Source organism: Balaenoptera acutorostrata, chromosome 1, assembly GCF_949987535.1.
Source record: "Balaenoptera acutorostrata chromosome 1, mBalAcu1.1, whole genome shotgun sequence".
Lineage (NCBI taxonomy): Eukaryota > Metazoa > Chordata > Mammalia > Artiodactyla > Balaenopteridae > Balaenoptera > Balaenoptera acutorostrata.
In genome coordinates this window covers 160,153,490-160,169,827 of record NC_080064.1, presented here as the reverse complement: position 1 = coordinate 160,169,827, position 16,338 = coordinate 160,153,490, and the positions used below count along the sequence as shown (strand labels likewise).

At 39.1% G+C, this 16,338-nt stretch overlaps 1 protein-coding gene across 2 annotated transcripts in view; it reads left to right on the top strand.

The window, feature by feature from the left end:
- Positions 1-1,336: 1,336 nt before the first annotated feature.
- Positions 1,337-16,338, top strand: part of NUCKS1 (nuclear casein kinase and cyclin dependent kinase substrate 1) — a 30,243-nt gene continuing 15,241 nt past the window's right edge. The window contains exons 1-2 of one of the 2 annotated variants that reach the window (XM_057546317.1): positions 1,337-1,449; positions 16,285-16,334. In XM_057546317.1, coding sequence (XP_057402300.1) covers positions 1,433-1,449; positions 16,285-16,334 — 67 coding nt within the window. In that variant the 5' untranslated portion in view covers positions 1,337-1,432. The remainder of the gene's footprint in view (positions 1,450-16,284; positions 16,335-16,338) is intronic. The other variant, XM_057546314.1, reaches the window with a different exon arrangement.

Sequence of the window (16,338 nt, the reverse complement as noted above, 5' to 3'; positions counted from 1 at the left end):
CTTCCCTTAGGGAAGCCAGATTTTACAAGGGGAGACTTTCAGGAGGCAATAGTGATGGGTTGGTTTGTTTGTTTATGGAGTGTAGCTTCAGTTGGTTATTAACAGGCTGTTTGTGATAGGGATTGAAGTCTATTTTACAATGGTCAGGTAAACCTTGGCCGTTCCCATAGGGATCCTGAGCTCTGCCTCTGAGAGTTTTATGCATCCAACAAATGTTCATGGATTTAAATGGAATGATCTGAGTTACCCTCAGTTATTTGACTTGAGTCTTGAGGCAGCCCCTCCCCCATCCCCACCCAGGGATAAGGGATTGAATTTAACAAATACTTACATTGCACTTACTGTTTGCCAGAGACTGTCCAAAAGCCTTTTCATATAGCAACTCATTTAATCCTAATAATCCTATGAATTAAGCACTATTGTTCCCCATTTTACACATGAGAAAACTGAGGCAGGCACAGAGAGGTAAAGCTATACAACTGTTAAAGTGGTGGACCTAAGGTTCAAAGTGAAAAACCTTCTGGCCCAGCGCTCATGCTCCTAATCATTAGGCCCTGAAGGTCCATGTCTGGGACTTTAATGACCCTGAAGTGATCTCAAGGTCCAGAATGGAGAATGGAAATTGGTGGTTAAGTTATTCCTTGACTGTGATCCTGCCTCCCTGCTCCAGCAGCGGTTGGGCTCCTGAGGTCTAATGCTTAAGCAAGGAGAAGGAGCTTGTGGGTTTAAGGTCAAAATTTTTGAATCTATGGAATTTCCCTCCAATTCAGAGGCAGCCCCTTGCTGACGAATCAGCTGCCTATCCCACGAGTTTTGCTATCAGTGGAGTTTCTAGATGATCAAGGCAGGCGAAGTGATACATCATTAAGCTAACATTAAATGACATTAAACTCTTAATAAATCTTTTTTCCTAGTCATCCTAAGACGCAACCCAAGACGAATCTGCAACTCTGGAGTGGAAACCAGGGGGCGGGCCGAGCAGCGACCATTTTTGTTTTGCGGCCGTGCGCTCTCAGAGCACCTTGACTAACAGGACCTCACGGAGGAGGCGGAGCCTATCAGTGAATGGGGCGGAACCTGGGAGACGTGATGATTCAAACGGACGAATGAGCTCTGCGCATCTGGCAGAAGCCGCCAATGACCGGCCGTGTTGGGGCGGAGCCCACAGGCCCTAGTGGCTTTGGTTGTACGGCGGCTTTGGCGCATTTTCGGCTGGTTTGATTCATCCATTTTGAAGAGACGGGGGAGCGGGGGGCTCGTCTGATTAAGGGGCCCTGAACCAAGGAGCGGCGGAGTTTGAGAAGCCAGCAGCTCGGGGTTCGGCGGCAGCGGCCCCATCGGCCGAAGTTGGGGGGGGTGGGGCGCCGAGCGCGCGGGGTGGGGGGGGTCCTGGTCTTTGGCTTCTCGACTCGGTCCTGTTTCGACAGCGAACATGTCTCGGCCTGTCAGGTCAGTGCGGAGTCCGAGGCCTGGAACGGGTTGGAGGGGGTTGGGGTGAGTGGTGAAGGAGTGGGGGACAGAAGCCTAGAGTCGGCCTTCTCTCGTGCCACGCGCGGCCTCCTCCCTTTCGGGGCCCGCGCGCGCCCTTGAGCGTGGGGGGCCTTGCTGGCCCGCGGGGCTGCGCGGGGGTAGCGGCCGCGCGCCCATGCGCGCGCTCCTCCCCGCCCCGCGCCGTTGCAGGGCTCTGGGCTGCTTTGCTGCCTCCCCCACTCGCCGCACTGGAGCGGGCGGGGTGTTCCCTGAACCGCCAGCGGTCGGAGGGGGAGGGGTGTGAAGTCAGCGCCCCCACCCAGGCCCCACCTCCTCCGGCCCGGCCCCTTGGAGCCGGCCGCGGGGACCAGCAGACTCGGTTTCGGACCCCACCTTAATTGGGGGGGGGGGGAAGGGCGGAGACGCCGTTTTGCCCCTTCCCCCCTCGGCTTGCGTGGGGGTGGGGGTGGGGGACTCAGCCCTTTTTCTCTAGCGGACGGGGGTGTTCCATGCAAAGCAGGAGGGGCAGCTCTGCCGCCGGGCCCCGCCTCCGTTCTCCGGGGTCGCTGCAGAGCCCCGCCTCTCGGATCGGGCCGGGCGTGGGTGGGACGCGTTCTTTTTTCCTCCGCAGCAGAGAGTTCGGGACTAGGCCCTGGAAAATGCTGTGTCTCACCCAACTCGTAGTTTTGAGCTGGTTAACCCCCGCTCCCCCCGCCTCGAGTTCGCTCTTTGCCTCCGACTAGAAATGTCCTTCCTCGGAAATGTCCCTACTGAGGGAGGTGTGGGTTAACTGCACGACCCAAATCCCGTGTGGTTCTCGTTCCCGCTACCTCTCTCTCTCCTCTTCCTCGGCGTACACGTCTCGGATGTTTTTGTAATCTTATTTTTACCTCGAATAACTTTAATAATAAACGGGCTAGATTCGGTTAGTCGTTAGACTTTATTCTGAGAATTTCAACAAGTTTGCTGTTCCCCAGCGGACGGTGGAATCGCCCTTGGCCGTCCTCCCGGCTATCGTATGGAATGTGCCATTTATGGAGGGGTGTGGCTTAATCCAGTCTGTTGAGGCCTTACGAAGGAGAGCTGTTGGAAATAAATATTACTTTTAATATAATGTCGTTGGCGCTTTCAATGTAAGGAATTGGCTACTTTGCATAGTGCTTTATGGATAAATAGGTTTAGTTTCTAAATGTTTTAATAGTTGTTGCTTCCCCTTCTTCATTCCAAGTTTTGTGAGGAACGGAAGTATTTTGAGCTAGAGCTCTAAAGGGAGGTTTGGAACCCCGGAAAGGGTTTTGTGCTGCACCGTTCTGTCTGCAGACTAGAACAGCAGCCTCCAGCTGGTGGGGGTATGGGGCTGCAGGCTCCTATGCTCGGGGTGGGCGTGAGGAGAGTACTAACTACCTGACAGCTTTTCTGCCTAATTTTAACCCGCATCTCCGATAACTCACCATCGCCACCGGGAAGAGTTTTGCCTACTTTTTGGCACGGAGTCTGAATAGATATTTCAAATTATAGTTTGCATACTTTTTTTGGCATAATAAATGACCAGTGTATCCCATCAGTTTATGTAGAGTATTTTCTTTAGGATCAGGACAAATAGACAATATCATAATAAAGATTTGTTTCATCTGGATTGGATCTTCTGTCTTCTGGGAGTAAATTACTGTGTGGTGAAATTGGACTATTACTTTTATTTACCTTATAACCGCAGTTCACTAGGTTTTGATGACTTTTAATTTTATTGTTGTAATTTTACTCATTTGCCTGAGTTTGTGCTCCCAAATTTAGACGCTGGAACACGAACAGAACTTTTTTTTTCTTGAAAACTTGGATTTTTAATGTCACCGGGTAGGGGTAAATATATTAAGCACGTTCTAATCAGTTTTTTGAAGGCATTGGGATTTGTGCACAACTTTTTTCTTGCTCAGTCTGTTAAAAGTAATTTTAACTGTACATTTGCCCCTAATTGAAGAATGAAGTTAATATATTGTGGGCTTTTTTGGGGTCACTTTCACGTTATTAATTTTAAAGCAACTTGGTTTTTGATTATATATTTTAGTGATGAAGTCTCTTTGTAACTTTTTTGAAAGCCTTTAACGTACTCTTGACCAATAATAAAGCAGAAATAATTAAACTTGACTTTGGTGGTTTGTTAAATTTTGCAATAAAAAAAGTTCTGTCTTAGGGAAGTGCTTTTGTAATTGAAGAGTCTATGTACTTGAGGGAATGTAACAACAAAAAAAAATAGATGTTGACCTAATATCAGAATGATCAACCTTGTTTAAAAACAAACCCAAAACAAAAAAAGCATGTGTTGGAAAATGTGTCCCTGCAGCTTCTTTTGGGATATGTTTCTGCCCTTAGGCCTGTATATAATTTTGAGGATTTTCTGCTTTTCATTTTTTACTGTGACTATTATTTTCATTTTAATATTAACCTAAACATTTAAGGAAGATTTAGAAATGTACTAATGGCTGCTTGACACCAGTTTCCAAATGAACGGAATGATGAACTGACCGACGCTACAGCACGGTTTTCCATAGACATGTGTGCAACACATATCTAAGTAGTTCTGTTCACACTGTATTGCTGTCACCTTTTACAGTATCTGACTCATATATAAATGAGAGCTGAAATATTTTAGGCCTTGGATTCAAATTTATAGCGTAAAATTGCAGTCTTAGAGCCAGAAAGAAATTTAGGCAAATTCATTTTACGAGTGACTTAATGTGGGGACCTGGACAAGTGAAGTGCCTTGCATCACACACTAGTAGATGCCAAGATTGGGTCTAGAACCTAGATTCTTAATTTACAGCCCTGCTTATCCTCATCCTCCTCCCTTTCCACATAATCGCTTGTCTCTTCTACCAGATAAGTGTTGATGTTATTTTAGTGTATGGCACTTTTAACTTTTCAAAATGCTTTTATGAGGTAGGGAAGAAAAAGCTGTTACTTTTGAAAGAAAGCTCAGAGATTTACTAACTTGCCCAGCCTAGAAACCAGGGTTTTTGAAATTTACCTTTGTATATTCTCCAGAGATCTTCCTCCTTTATTGAAAATGGTCCAAGTCACTCAGATCAATCTGTTTGCTCCTTTCTTTATAATGTAAGTGTACCTGATGTCTTGTCTTCTTTTGTTTAGTACTTGAGACTGCAAGGAACCTTTAACATTGAAAGTTTAGATGTGAAAGCATAGGCTCTTTTACAGATTGATATAAAATTTTTTTGGTCATTTTTTATTTATGTTGAGAATCAGCTTCCCCAAGGTTCCAGATTGCTTTCTTTTCAAAGAGAATTCGGTTGGAATGTGTCTGGATTTCTAAAAAAAAAAAATGATATTCTCTCTTACCAGAAAATTAGTTTCAAAAAGCCCTCGGTTAAAGGGAAAAACTTGGAAACCTGAAAATTCAAGGCAGCTTGGAATTTATGATACCAAGGATACACAGGAAGACACAAGAGTTTAGTATACTAGTAAATGTGGTTTTAGATGAGCCTGGTTCCTTGTATCTGATCTTATTCTCTATGTCCAGGTCGTGTGTGTGTGTGTGTGTGTGTGTGTGTGTGTGAAAGTGTGATTTTATTAACCTTTGATCTATACATTTATTATTACTTACATGTCACTTTCTTCTAAAAAGACATAAACTCTTCTGTAGACTTCACCTTCAAGGATATCTCACATAATAACTTGGAAAGCCTGAATAATGGGGGAGTTAATTTTACAACAACACTTAAGTATTCAACATTTCCTAACATATATGTATTTAATCTGAAAATTATAAGAAGACAATGTTGGGAATTCCCTGGCGGGCCAGTGGTTAGGACTCAGCATTTTCACTGCCGGGGCCCAGGGTTCAATCCCTGGTTGGGAAACTAAGATCCAGTGTGCGGCGAGGCCAAAAAATAAATAAAATGCAAAAAAAAAAAAGTCTTTAAAGTTTGATTTTTTTTTTTTTTTTTGGAGTGATTACCAAATAAACATTTACTAAGAGTAAGTGCAGAGTCAGGTACTGAGGATTTCACTTTATCTTGTTTTATCCTTATTACAACCCTGTAATAGAGGATTTTTTTTAAATTCCCATATAGTAGATGATGAAATAAGCTTAAATACTGTTACTCAAGGTCACAGAACTGTGAAACAGCCAAGATTTGAACCTAGATTTTCTGAATACAATGCTGGCATTCTTTCTGTGGTGCCACTCTTCCCTTCCTAGTGTTTGGCATGAAGATGGTCAAATGCTATTTTATTTTGTAATCTCTAAATAATGGTGAGTGCATTCTGTATGCACTGGTTTTTAAGCTCTATATAGAAAATATTTGAGGGGAAATACATGGCCAAAATATTTTAAATAGCAGTTTTTTCAACTTACTCTTCAAAACAATTCTCAGAATAAGTTTGAATTAAAAGCATTTTTTTTTTTTAACTAGAAAGAACTTCAGAGATTAAGTCCAGTTCCTTCAATTTACTAGTGATGACTTTTAAGTCTAGGAGCTAAGGCGTAGAAATAATAGTAAAGCTGGATTTAGACTGCATGAGTCTTACCTATTTAACTCTATTAGATTTACATTTATTGTATACATTTGATTCCACATAGAATGTTTTACAGGTACACAATCCTTAGTTTGAAACCATTGGGGAGTATATGTGTTCAGAAGTTCAAATTTTTTAAAAAATTTAAAAAAGGTAACAGGGTGCCTATACTGTATATATAATGTACCATCACCAGTCTGGGGTAGTGCTCCTGTAATCAAACACATTAATCTCTATGGTAAAACCTAGGAATTTTCACACTAAAAGAAAATTCTAAAAAGCCCCTCTTGTTTGCCCTGCATATGTTTACCACCATATAAATTACGAAAAGACTTGGTTGTCAGAACTTTCTGAATTTCTAAATTGTAGATAAGAAGACTAGACCTTTAACAGCACAGTTCCTTTCGCCATCTTCAATTTTAGAAAAAATAAAATCACTCGAAACTCAATAGAGCCATCACTTAATGAGCAACACTTTTTGTGCCAATTCTGCCGGGTACTTCTCATGTTTTTCAAAATCTTGAACAACTCTGAGCAAGGTATATATTATCCCTTATTTCATATGTGAGAGGGCTGAGGCTTAAATTAAGTAACTGATCCAGTTCACCTAACCATTAAAAAGGAAGGAGGAATTCAAATAGAAGTTGTGGCCAGTGTGATCTTTCCAGTCAGACACTGCCACGAGGTGTTACTCTATCTCGTGGTAGTAGCACATTTGGGGGTTATGGTTCATAGCAGGACTTTGGTGGGGAAGACCAACTTTAAAGTGAGCTGGGGGGGCGGGGTGGGTGGAGGAAAGGAAAATTTCGAAGGAATAAGAGAATATGTGAAGGGGTTAATTAAAGGAAAAGACACCTGAATGTAGAGGAAAAAGCACTGAAGTAGTGTGAGGCTTTTGTGGGAGGAAACATGAATGTTAGATAAGTGTATACATAATTCAGGGACATTTCCCCCTGACCAAAATAAGTGAATAGATTCCAAAGCCACCTAAAGGACACCACAGAAAATTAATGGGCTCATTTTATGTATATGTATAGATGCAAGAATGCCAAACAGTATTAGCTAACTGAATCCAGTATGTATTAAAAATACATATGATCAAGTAGCATTTGTGCCGGGAATAAAACTTAAAATCTGTCACTGATTCATATTAAAAGACCAAAGGAGAAAAACCATAGCATTTGAAAAGGTTCAGCACCTATTATAAAACTCGTCAGTATATTACAATTAGAAGGAAATTAAGATTAATAAATTGGGGTTGATTTAACTTGACAAAAGTTAAAAACCAAGATAAGTGGTTGAGTTTTAGTGTTTGAAATCATTGCAATACAACTAGTTAGTTAATAAGGAGAAAGTAGTTTTGAATAAAGAAAGGGAGATTGATTTTATTTATGTTTTTGGTCTGTTTTCCCCAGAAATATAAAAACAAGGCCACCATTCTGTGTAACTCTGGGGCACCATCTATGTTACATCCACATTACAGTCCATGGGAGTAGTGCCCCTCTGGCACTTAGAGACTGCAGTGTTGTGGACGATAAGAGAAAACATTTGATTTAGTATATGACCACTTTGGTCAAAATGGGGCATCCCTTTGTTTTGTTTCAAAAAATATTACTATCTAGGTTCTAGGAAGTGGAACTGATTGTTACAGAATTGCATTGCCATATTTTAAAATAGTATCTAAATAGCCATAATTATAGGTCTTTGAGATATTTTTGGTGAAGAGACCACAGGTTGCCAAAGAGTGGTTCAGCTGGCTATAGCATATTTTCAGGTGCTTCTTAGTGCCTATCTACTTATTGAACTGTGCACCTGTTCAGTTACCTGAAAAACAAGGTGATCTTCAGGGAGATTTCATGTGTCAAGATAAAATGGCCCAGAAGATGAATTACTTGAGAAACTAAAACTTAGCTCCACTGAGAAGTAAAAATCCAGCTGGCTATTCATTGGGCTGGGATAACAGACTATCTTCCACAGATACTCTACAACTGGAAAGATTTATAACAATCCTTCTTTGACTACTGCTTTCCTGCTAAGAAAAGATTCTCTAAAATCAGGCTGTCAGAAACTTTGCTATTTGAAATTATATCAATAAGAGTGAAACATCACACTTTTGTCAGGAAAAGCTATCTCCTTTTGACACGGAGAGCTATCCTCGATTTACATTTTTAGAGCTTCAAATGAGGGGTTGCTGGACACAAAATTCACATCTACCTTAACTTCTTTGCCAAGAAATAAGACCCAAGGTCCACTTCACTGTCTAGACCTGATGTAGACCCCTTTTCACAGTCTGCTGTGCTTTGAGCCTATCAAGACACTGCTTCATTTAAATTTCACCTAAATTGTACCCTTCCCCAAATCCTTTTTTTTTTTTTTTTTTTAATAGCTACTTTATTTATTTATTTATGGCTGTGTTGGGTCTTCGGTTCGTGCGAGGGCTTTCTCTAGTTGCGGCAAGTGGGGGCCACTCTTCATCGCGGTGCGGGGACCGCTCTTCATCGCGGTGCGCGGGCCTTTCACTATCGCGGCCCCTCCCGTTGCGGGGCACAGGCTCCAGACGCGCAGGCTCAGTAGTTGTGGCTCACGGGCCCAGCTGCTCCGTGGCATGTGGGATCTTCCCAGACCAGGGCTCGAACCCGTGTCCCCTGCATTAGCAGGCAGATTCTCAACCACTGCGCCACCAGGGAAGCCCCCCAAATCCTTTTTAAGTTTTCCTCTGTTTGGTGAGATGCTCCACACTTCTGATGTTCCATCACCATTATTGTAATGAGTCAGTAAATCTTTGTCAGGCTACAGACTTGTCCCTGGTAGTTGGGTTAAGACAATTGGAAGAGCACTGAGGGTTCCAAGACTTTTGCTGCAGACAGGACTCTACTTGGTAATGTGCTCATCTGAGACCCCTTTAATCTCACCTGCTTGAGGTTTACTCTGTTCCTAATTGCATAGATTTTGCACTAAACTTCTGTTGGGAAAAATCTAGCCCATTTTATTTACCCAATACTTTGTTATACTCATTGAAATTTGTGTGTGACTTTTAAATAAAATAGTATACTATATGGAGAGAATATGGTGGGACTGAACGTATTTTGGGAATAAGGAGTGCCATATAAGAGTTCATATTTATTCATCTGGACTGAAATATTAGCAAGTTGATAAAAAAATTTAGGAGGGCATTGTGACAACTATCTCAAACATATACCTGGCTCATCATTCAGAACTCCTTTATTCCCCTTTTGTGCAGAAATTAGAAATTTACTTTTTCCATTTGAAAAACTTTAAAGAGCTATTTCCTGTAATGTTCTTGATTTTAAATATTTACTTAAAAATTTTTGCTTTCTTGTATCTTGTGACTGTTTTTGAATTCTGTTTAATTGTAAAAAGCAGAATGATATAAGATACAGTCAAAGCAATATATCTTAGCCAAAAGGAACATGAAGCTCAAAATAAGCAACTGTGAGAAATTACCCTGAATTGAGTTTAGGTATCCTGACTTCTATGAACTAGTTTTCTTACATCCTGAGAAAACTTGGCGTATGAAGAATCTTGAGGGATAGAAGAATGGAGAGAGGTAAATGTCCTAAGTTTTAAGGACATTTGATATGCAGAAACTTTAGTATTTAGCCTTGAAGAAAAAAGTGGAAACTGTCGCACAGATTTTAAGGGCTGCTCTATGGAAGAGGGTTTTGATTTAGACCATGGTGATCCCAGGAGCTAGGCAAGACAGAATTGGTCAGTGGACTTTAGAGGCAGATTTCACCTCGCTGAGAAGAACTGTTTCATTATCTGGTTTTCTTGGAATTAGTTGCCTTGGGAGATCATGAAAGGTTCTCAGTCATGCCCTTCCAGGGACATTTGTTGATAGGATAACACGTTTGGGGTAAGATTGGATTAAATTGTCTAAGGTCCAGTAGCTGTAATACACCTGGTGGTGTATCACCCTTCCCTCTGTCCCCCACGGGCCACCAAACTTTGAAAGGTGTTATGAGTGCTTAAGTTTAAAAAAAAGTGGTTTTCTTAAAACTGAATTAAAATAGGAAGAGATGTTATACTTTTGTGGCCATGGATTAATAACAAATCATTTTTTGTAAAGGTGAAACTAAAAACTACTTTGGAAATCATTTTATTCTATAGCAGTGGCTCAGACTTTTTTGCTGAAGTTCCTATAAGAAATACATTTTACGTTACAATTTGCTACACACAAGAATACAAATACCTGAAGCAAGTTTCAGGAACTTGCCAGTTATTTAGGTGTAATTTTCTCTGATATTTTCTATTTGCTTCTTTTTCTTTTAAAATGCTGGTTATAGGGAATTCCCTGGCAGTCCGGTGGTTAGGGTTCAGTGCCCTCATTGCCAGGGGCCTGGGTTCGATCCCTGGTCAGGGAAGTAAGATCCCACGCGAGCTGCAGCCAAAAAAATAAAGTGCTGGTTATACGTCAGTAAATTGATTTCAGGACCCAATAGTGGGTTGTGACCAATAGATTGAAAAACATTGTTCTAGATGTTTATCACTTAGGTGATTAGTGAAAAGAGCTGTTTGCTATTTTGGGTTTCTCAAAACTCAGATTTCAAGTGCACTTTAAGTGCCTAATGAGAAAATTGCTGAATTCTAGAAAATTAGCTAGGTGTTTCTTCTCCTTCCCTGCATTGGTCAGACAATAGGACTTCTTCAGGGTAAAAATGGAAGATAGCTTTATTTAGCTAAATAATGTAGTAAATTGTCTAAAAGTCTCTCTGATTTGCCTTGAGAAAATGATTTTGTGTTCTTTAAGTAATACAAAGCTTAGGGTGTCAATAATTAAATGTGGGTTTCTATTTTAAAGTTCTGCTTCCTCACCTGGAACTTAATTGTTTCTGCATATTTTGATGTGCAGGTTTGTTAAAGAGTAGCACTGAATTTTGTGGTTTTAAGTTGTTTTCTCATCTTTAAGGTTCAAAGGGTTAGATGAGATCATCTCAAAAGATGTGGTAGTTTCCATCTCTGAAATACTGTTGATCCTTGATTCTTTAGAATGTTAGTTTTACATACCTCACATTTCAGGAATATTATTGATTTGGTCTTGGATGGTTGCTGCTATAAGAAAGAAAAGGCATTTGGGGGGTAGACTTACCAGTATTCAGTAGAAAGAAGTTGATGATTAAGAGAGTGGAAGAAAAAAAAAATCCTATTGCTTGAGTTATCCACATTTGGTGCCAAAAATGGATCTTTTAGTGTTCTTTGTCTAGCTTCCAACTTTACCTTTCATTTTTGCACTTTGATGCAAAAGTAAGGGCTTATCTCAAAGCCCTCTGGTGATCATCCAGGAATTGGTTCATTTGTGACCAAGGTACCTTTAGAATCTAAATATAGCGGTTATATCAGCTTTTAAAGTAAGAGCAGGCATATAATTGAAGTTTTTTGGGTTTTTTAAACTTATTTATTTATTTTTGGCTGCGTTGGGTCTTCGTTGCTGCGCGTGGGCTTTCTGTGAGTGGGGGCTACTCTTCGTTGTGGTGCGTGTGTGGGCTTCTCATTGCGGTGGCTTCTCTTGCTGCAGAGCACGGGCTCTAGGTGCACGGGCTTAGTTGCTCCGCGGCATGTGGGATCTTCCCGGACCAGGGATCGAACCTGTGTCCCCTGCATAGGCAGGCCGATTCTTATCCACTGTGCCACCAGGGAAGCCCCTTAATTGAAGTTTTTGTGTTCCTATAGTTTCTATTTTAAACATTTGTTTTCCTTACTGGGTTACAGTTCTCTTTTCTAGTGCAAACTTTTAGACTTACTTAGATGGAACTCCAGTTGATCTGAGTGATAGAAATCGATCTAACTTAAATGGTGGACTTAAAATAGCTACTGTTGCTACTTTCTCTGGCCTAAATGGCAACTGAAAACTTTATCATATAGTTGGAAATAATATAAAAATAGGGGGGTATTTTGATATTGCATTTTAATGAAATGAGCAACAAACTCTTAAAGACAATCTTTCTAAATAGCACTAGAACCAATACTCTAAGACATAACGTTTTTATTTTATTTTATTTATTTATTTTTTAAGACAATGGTTTTAAAAGGAGCGGCTTAATCGTGCTGTTCTAAGAAATAAGAGTGTTACTTGTGTATTCACGTGATTCAAGATTGCAGTAGTATTCTGGGTGGAACAAGTTAGTGCTTACAAGAAATAATGGCTATTTATTGGATAATTGTGTACCTGGCCCTCGAAACAATCTCGAGAGATAGGTATTGTTTTTCGTATTTTACAGGTGAGGAAACTGAAGTTCAGTGAGGGCAAGTAACTGGCAGAGCCAGGATTTCAACCCAATTTTTAAAATCTGTGTTTTTAACTTTTATGCTATATTGAAATTTTGTGTTGTCCTCCCAGTTCCAGTTTTTGATGCTCATTTTACACTGAAGAGTTGGTTTAGCTTTGGCATTTAATTTAAGTAATAAAAATGAGAATGTTTCTTTGTTTTCAGCTAGAGGTAGGACTTCCTATTCCTTTAGACTTAAATATTGCCTTCTTAATTTCAACTTTGCATAGGAATAAGTTCATCAAAAATATATATCAACCCTGAATAAGGTGAATCTCTAAGTAGTGGAAAACAGTATGTTTTGAATAAGCATCTTTAGAAAGCAGAAAATGAACCAAACTATTATTATAAATCATTATAATGAGTTTTTGTGAATGACCCTTGTTATCGTAGATCTTTTATTGAAATTATTTTTTCTTTTCCCCTCTTTAGCATTTATAGATGGATTTTTTTTGACTAGTTACCCTTAAGACAAGAGTGCTTCTATATTCATATTTTGCTTTACTGAGGTTTTACAGTTTTTGTGATAAATAACATTTATTATGTAAGATAATTCTGGCCATTTTCACATAATTGAAAGTTAAAATATTTTGTGTTTCAAGGGAAGCAGTAGTGTTTCAATTTAGTTTTGAAATTTTTTAATTTAATTGCTTATATAATGTCAGTGTAGTCTATGTGACATTTTTGTAGTTTTCCTGTGTTGAAAACTAGGATAGAAAAAAACGTACTAAATAATTGCCTTTTAAATCTTTTTTTTCGTTTGTTTTTTGGTCGCACCATGCAGCTTGCAGGATCTTAGTTCCCTAACCAGGGATTGAACCAGGCCACTGCAGTGGAAGCACCGAGTCCTAACAACTGGACCACCAGGGAATTCCCCTTTTAAATCTCTTAGATTTTAAATAACAAGTTTTTCAGTTTGGAGAAAACTAAATTTTCTTTTGTCGTTGGCAGTGGGATTAAATGTCTGATAAGTTGAAGACTCCAGTGGTACATGCATCCTCTCTACTGATTCCCTTTCCCACACTAATCCTTTACAGATGCCAAGTCCAAGTCCATTCACTCATCAAGCCTTCCTTGAATTTGGTGTTCGAAATGAAGGAGAGACAACCCCTGTCCTCAAGATGTTCATGTTTAATAGGGAAGACAGACATTTAGTAGTTTATGTACTATCAATAAGGGATTAAAGTTGTTGAGAGGTGAGGTTATATCTGATATGAGTGAGAGTGATATGAATAGCATTCTAAGCAAGGGAGCTGCATGAGCAAGTGGTAAAAAAACAACCTGATTGGTGGAATTAAGCCTCCTGGGGTTGCTTGCTTGTTAAGTGGCAAGAGATGAGATCTTAAAAGTCTTTAAGGAGATTGGATATTATCCTCTAGAGTATTTTCTAAAATTAGGTTTCTAACAGAGCTCTTAAAATTTGGTCCTAAGAGCAAAAAGTTCAGAAAACATTTGAGTGCCTACTTTTTACCTTGTTCTGTACCAGAAATGTGGATATAAGACATGATTGTTACTTTCAAGAAGCTTAGATTAGTGAAGAAAACAAATGGTACAGTGGTACATGTTAAGATGTATGGTGTGCAAAAGGATAGTTGACCATTTACAATTGAAAAAGTCGTCTTTTTCATTAAACTTTGATAATTTTATTTAATTTTATAGAGCAGCTTTTTAGATGTCAAGCAACTTAGGTCGTCAGTTCCCACAGATGAGGAACTGAGGCCCAGAGAAGTAAGTGATTTGTTTGAAGTTCTAGAACCCAGGATTCCTACTAACAGATTCTGTATTTTGTACTATATAATTCCTTTTTGGAGTGTTTCTAGTGATAGACTAAGGAAATAACTATCATTAGTAAACTGTTAAGAAGTCCTTTATCTTGAACCCACACTTAATCTGATCACCAAAGCTAACATGTTTTCCCTTTTGCAGGTTAAAAATCCCAGTTTATTCAATAGTTCTTCATATGATCCTTTGCCATATGGTTACCCTCCTTTATATAGTCTCATAGGATGTATCTATTGATACCAGAAATTGATACCGGAAATTGTACCAGTATTTTAGCTGCAATTCCACAAGCTAACCTAAAATTATTATGCCCGCGATTTCAGAACCTGTACATAATTGTTAGAGATAAAGATTTAAAACTCCCTTTTCCGGATCCTTTCTCCCTAGTTCCATGTCACATTTTCCTTGATCCTAAGTGATGCAGAAAATGGTCATCTTTGCACTGTGTTCATAATACTGTTTTTCATGGCATCTGTCATTAAAAATCACTATTTCCTGGAACATGATAAGCATTTGATTACTAGCGCCCCCCAAATAGGGTTTTTTTTAAGAAAAAATATTTTTGTTTTATTCTTTTTTTAAAATTGTGGTAAATAAAATATTTACCATTTTAACCATTTTTAAATGTACAGTTCAGTAGCGTTGAATATATTCACATTCTTGGGCACTCAATTTCCAGAACTCTTCCTCTTGCAAAACTGAAACTGTACATACCATTGACTCCCCATCCTCCACTACCCCACCCCTGACAACCACCATTTTACTTTCTATCTTTATGAATTTGATTAGGTAACTCATGTAAGTGGAACTAATAGCAATATTTTTGAAATTAACTTTACTAATAGAAGGGTATCTTTAATATATAAACTCAGTTTCTTATAACAAGATATAGTTACAACATATTTTATAGTTTTGCATCTTGACTCATTGAGGCAGTAAAGTCAGAAGATATAATTCATTGTTGGTAGACTAAAGAAAAACAGAATACAAGATTCCTTAAGAGCCTTTCTTTTTTTTTTCCTCTCTCTCTCTTAAATCAAGGATGTGGCTGTACCTTCCTCCACATCTAAGCCCCAAAGATGTGTTCAGAATTCACCCCACCCTATCATTTTTGCGTATTATATAGAAGTTCTGCCTGCACTTGAATTCTTACTCTCCTGTTCTTGCATTTAAATGGTGTCTTAATCTATACAACCAGGAATAGTCCTCGACTTATGTTTAAGTGTAGTTAGTGGCATGTTTCCCTTATAGTTCTTTCGGTTCACTTGTTTAGTTTCCATTTAGTTACAGTACATCTGAGGCTCTTTTAAGTTCCAGGCTGTTTGGATACTAACATGGAAGCTCTTATATCTCTCTGAGAGGAATTTTAAACTTTTAAGTTTAGAATATGAAGTAGGAAAATGGAAATTAAATTTGTTTGAGATATTAAAGATGCCTTACCTAGTAAGAAGTACTTAAAAATCACTGAGTCAAAAAAAAAATCACTGAGTCAAGTAAATACATAAATTTGTATCTTTAATAAATGCTCTTTAGGGAGTTCCATGTAGCCTAGTGGTTAGGATTCCAGGTTTTTCACTGCCATGGCCCGGGTTCAATCCCTGGTCAGGGAACTAAGATCCTGCAAGCTGTGCGGCATGGCCAAAAAAAAAAAAAGCTCTTTAATAAAGAGCATCTTTTGAATCAATTTTTTTCCATCCCTTCCTATGTAAGGCTTAACTTACCGTCACCATAGTGACAGTAAGTTAATTAAATATAATTAACTATTATATTTAAAGGTCACTTTGCCGTGAAAAAAACTCAGTAATCTTATTTATCAGGTGTACACGTGTGTATAGCAGTAAGAATAAAGTAACATTTACAGTTTTGGTTTGTGTGCATATGATATCATCTCTGTATAATGAATATTTATGGTAGTTTGGCTTATTTTGCTGTTTTATGTACTTGCGGGAGGTGGGAGGTTGTTTTGTAGGAAAGGATAGTATTTGAGCTATGCCTCAGATGAGCAATATGAGAATTGTCATTTGAAATACTTTAGGTTTAAGCTATACTTTCCTATAACAAAATGGGACATTTTTTGGCTGAGGTAGGGGCTTGTTGAAAAATAAATTTCAGAGAGCTAGTTCTAATTCTGTTTGTGAAGTAGAAATGTGGGTTCTGATATCTTAGAAAAGTCCTACATTTTTGTGATCTTAATTAGAGTCTCTTCTTTCCACAGAAATAGGAAGGTCGTTGATTATTCACAATTTCAGGAATCTGATGATGCTGGTAA